Raw genomic sequence first — 2263 nt, 5'->3', positions numbered from 1 at the left:
CTCTCTCTCTCTCTCTCTCTCTCTCTCTCTCTCTCTCTCTCTCTCTCTCTCTCCCTCCCTCTCCCTCTCCCTCTCCCTCTCCATTTTTTGCTTCCTTCTTTCTCTCTCTTTCTTCTATAATATATATTTATAATATTTTAAAATTACAAATTATTTGTAATTTCTACAAAAGTAGAGAATATTAGTTCGCAAGGTTTTTCCTTTCGTTTCTTTTTTTGTTCTGTGTTATTTTTTTTTTGTTTTCCTTTTCATTTTTCTTTCCATATATATTATATATATATATATATATCACAATACTATCAAAACAACGCTAATTTTAATAATGTGAACGAATTATAAATAATAAGTTATTTAATTTACAAATTTTGTTATCCGATTCTCTCACTCGCTTTATCATTCCCTCGTCTAGGGAGAAATGCGATATAATCAGCCAATTAATTATTAATGAGATTTCATTAGAGGCCTCCTAATATAAAAAATCTTTTGTGTATACAAAGTATTGGATTGCACCAACCACAGGTAAAAATCCAATATTATTTCGAGTTTACGAGTATACGAATATGCGACAAAAATCTGTGATTTTAGATTTTCGTCTTATCTTTGTTTTGTTTCCTCTGCTCTACTGCTTTTCTCTCCTCTTTTTCTTTCTTTCTTTCTTTCTTTTTTATTTTCGCGATGCGGTATCATTCATCGAGCTCTTTATAAATCGATAAATAATTTTCATGAATAAAATTTCAGCTTGAAAGAGATGACACTAATCTAATGTAAGATATATGTCATCTGAGAAAAGCTTTATCTCTTGATCTTTCTTTATCTCTCTCTCTCTCTCTCTCTCTCACATAATATTTATACATACAAATAATAATCCGATCGTGATTCAGCTCACATGGCATTATAATTAACTCCGTGTAAATTAATTGGCATGGTAGTACTTGGTAATGCATAGTCCGTATGCCTGCTATCAATGTAACCGCTTAACATGGTATGAGGACTATGAGTGGTTAACATAGTATGAGTGCTATGAGTATTGTGTGTACTGTGCGGAGTCGATGGTGGCCCCATGGGGGTTGGACTTTGCGAATTAACAGGTTGGGCTGATTGTGCAGGCGGTGGTGAGGAATTAACTTCTTGTTTCACTCTTGACTTTAAGCTAGGACGATTATTGGGATAACCACGTTTCTTGTATTCAAGCCAAAGTGTTCGATTGTTTACACCGAACATTCTGGCAGCTTTGCAAAACCCTATACCACCGTATCGCACAGCATCGAGAGCTCTAATAAAGTTCTCATCAGCTTGTGGATTTGTCGATCTTTTCCTTTTAATAGCAGTTTGCGGACTGGCGCAGGGACTCTGGCAATTACTCGGACACTGTGTTGACGAGGGGGGTGGGCCCCCTCCTCCTCCGCCGCCGCCGCCACCGCCACCGCCGCCTCCACCACCTCCACCACCACCACCACCACCACTCGACGAGGAGGATGATGTATGCTGTAACGACGAGGTCCCGTGCGACGATGAGTTTGGATAATTCGTCAGGGCACAACTGGAACCAGTGGTGCTGGTACCAGAGTACTGATCGCTGATCGTCGAAGAAGTTGTTATTTCAGGCGTTGTAAACGCTGATGACGCTTGGATCGACAGATTCGTTTGACACGAGGACAGAGCGAAACGTGGATATGTGTGCTCCATAATAGTCCATTGTAATCCTGTAGAACAGACCGATGTATTTTTGGTCAGAGCACAGGAAAATATTATCCCGATTTAAAAAAATATATTTTTTTTTCCCTTCGAAAATAATAATAAATTAAATATGTATATATACATATAGGATCAAAATCAAATATATATATATATAGATTTACTAATAATTCTACTATATGTAATTCAATCAAATTAATAATCTTAAGTTATATCATTTAGATCTTTCATCAGATCCTATCTTATTCATATATGTATTGGCAAGTCCTTTAATATATATATATACATATATATATATAATGTATTTTTTATAACGATATATGTGACGACTATATGTAAAATGCATTAAATGAATGTTATACAGTTCTATTAAAGATAATTATTGAAAATATGGTTCAATGTGAAGAGTAAAAAAAAATCATATAATTCATATAAATGATAATCTATGTTCGTATGTATGTAATAATAAAATTGGATTAATAACTTTTGCCAAAAAAAAATATCATTTATCTCCACCCAACATAATAAAAAAAAAAAAAAGAAATAATAATAGTAATAATAATAATAG

The 2263-nt window shown here is 34.4% G+C and overlaps 1 protein-coding gene across 1 annotated transcript in view; it reads right to left on the bottom strand.

Moving 5' to 3' along the window:
- The window catches only part of LOC106783601 (serine-rich adhesin for platelets), an 11944-nt gene that overhangs the window by 6259 nt on the left and 3422 nt on the right, over positions 1–2263 (bottom strand). Inside the window, exon 5 of the mRNA XM_014742279.1 lies at positions 933–1703. Within this exon, the coding sequence (XP_014597765.1) occupies positions 933–1703 (771 nt within the window). The remainder of the gene's footprint in view (positions 1–932; positions 1704–2263) is intronic.

Source organism: Polistes canadensis, unplaced genomic scaffold (assembly GCF_001313835.1).
Source record: "Polistes canadensis isolate GaletaPanama2010 unplaced genomic scaffold, ASM131383v1 scaffold_23, whole genome shotgun sequence".
NCBI lineage: Eukaryota > Metazoa > Arthropoda > Insecta > Hymenoptera > Vespidae > Polistes > Polistes canadensis.
Note: the sequence above shows the minus strand (reverse complement) of the source record. Positions and strands in the feature narration are given on the sequence as shown.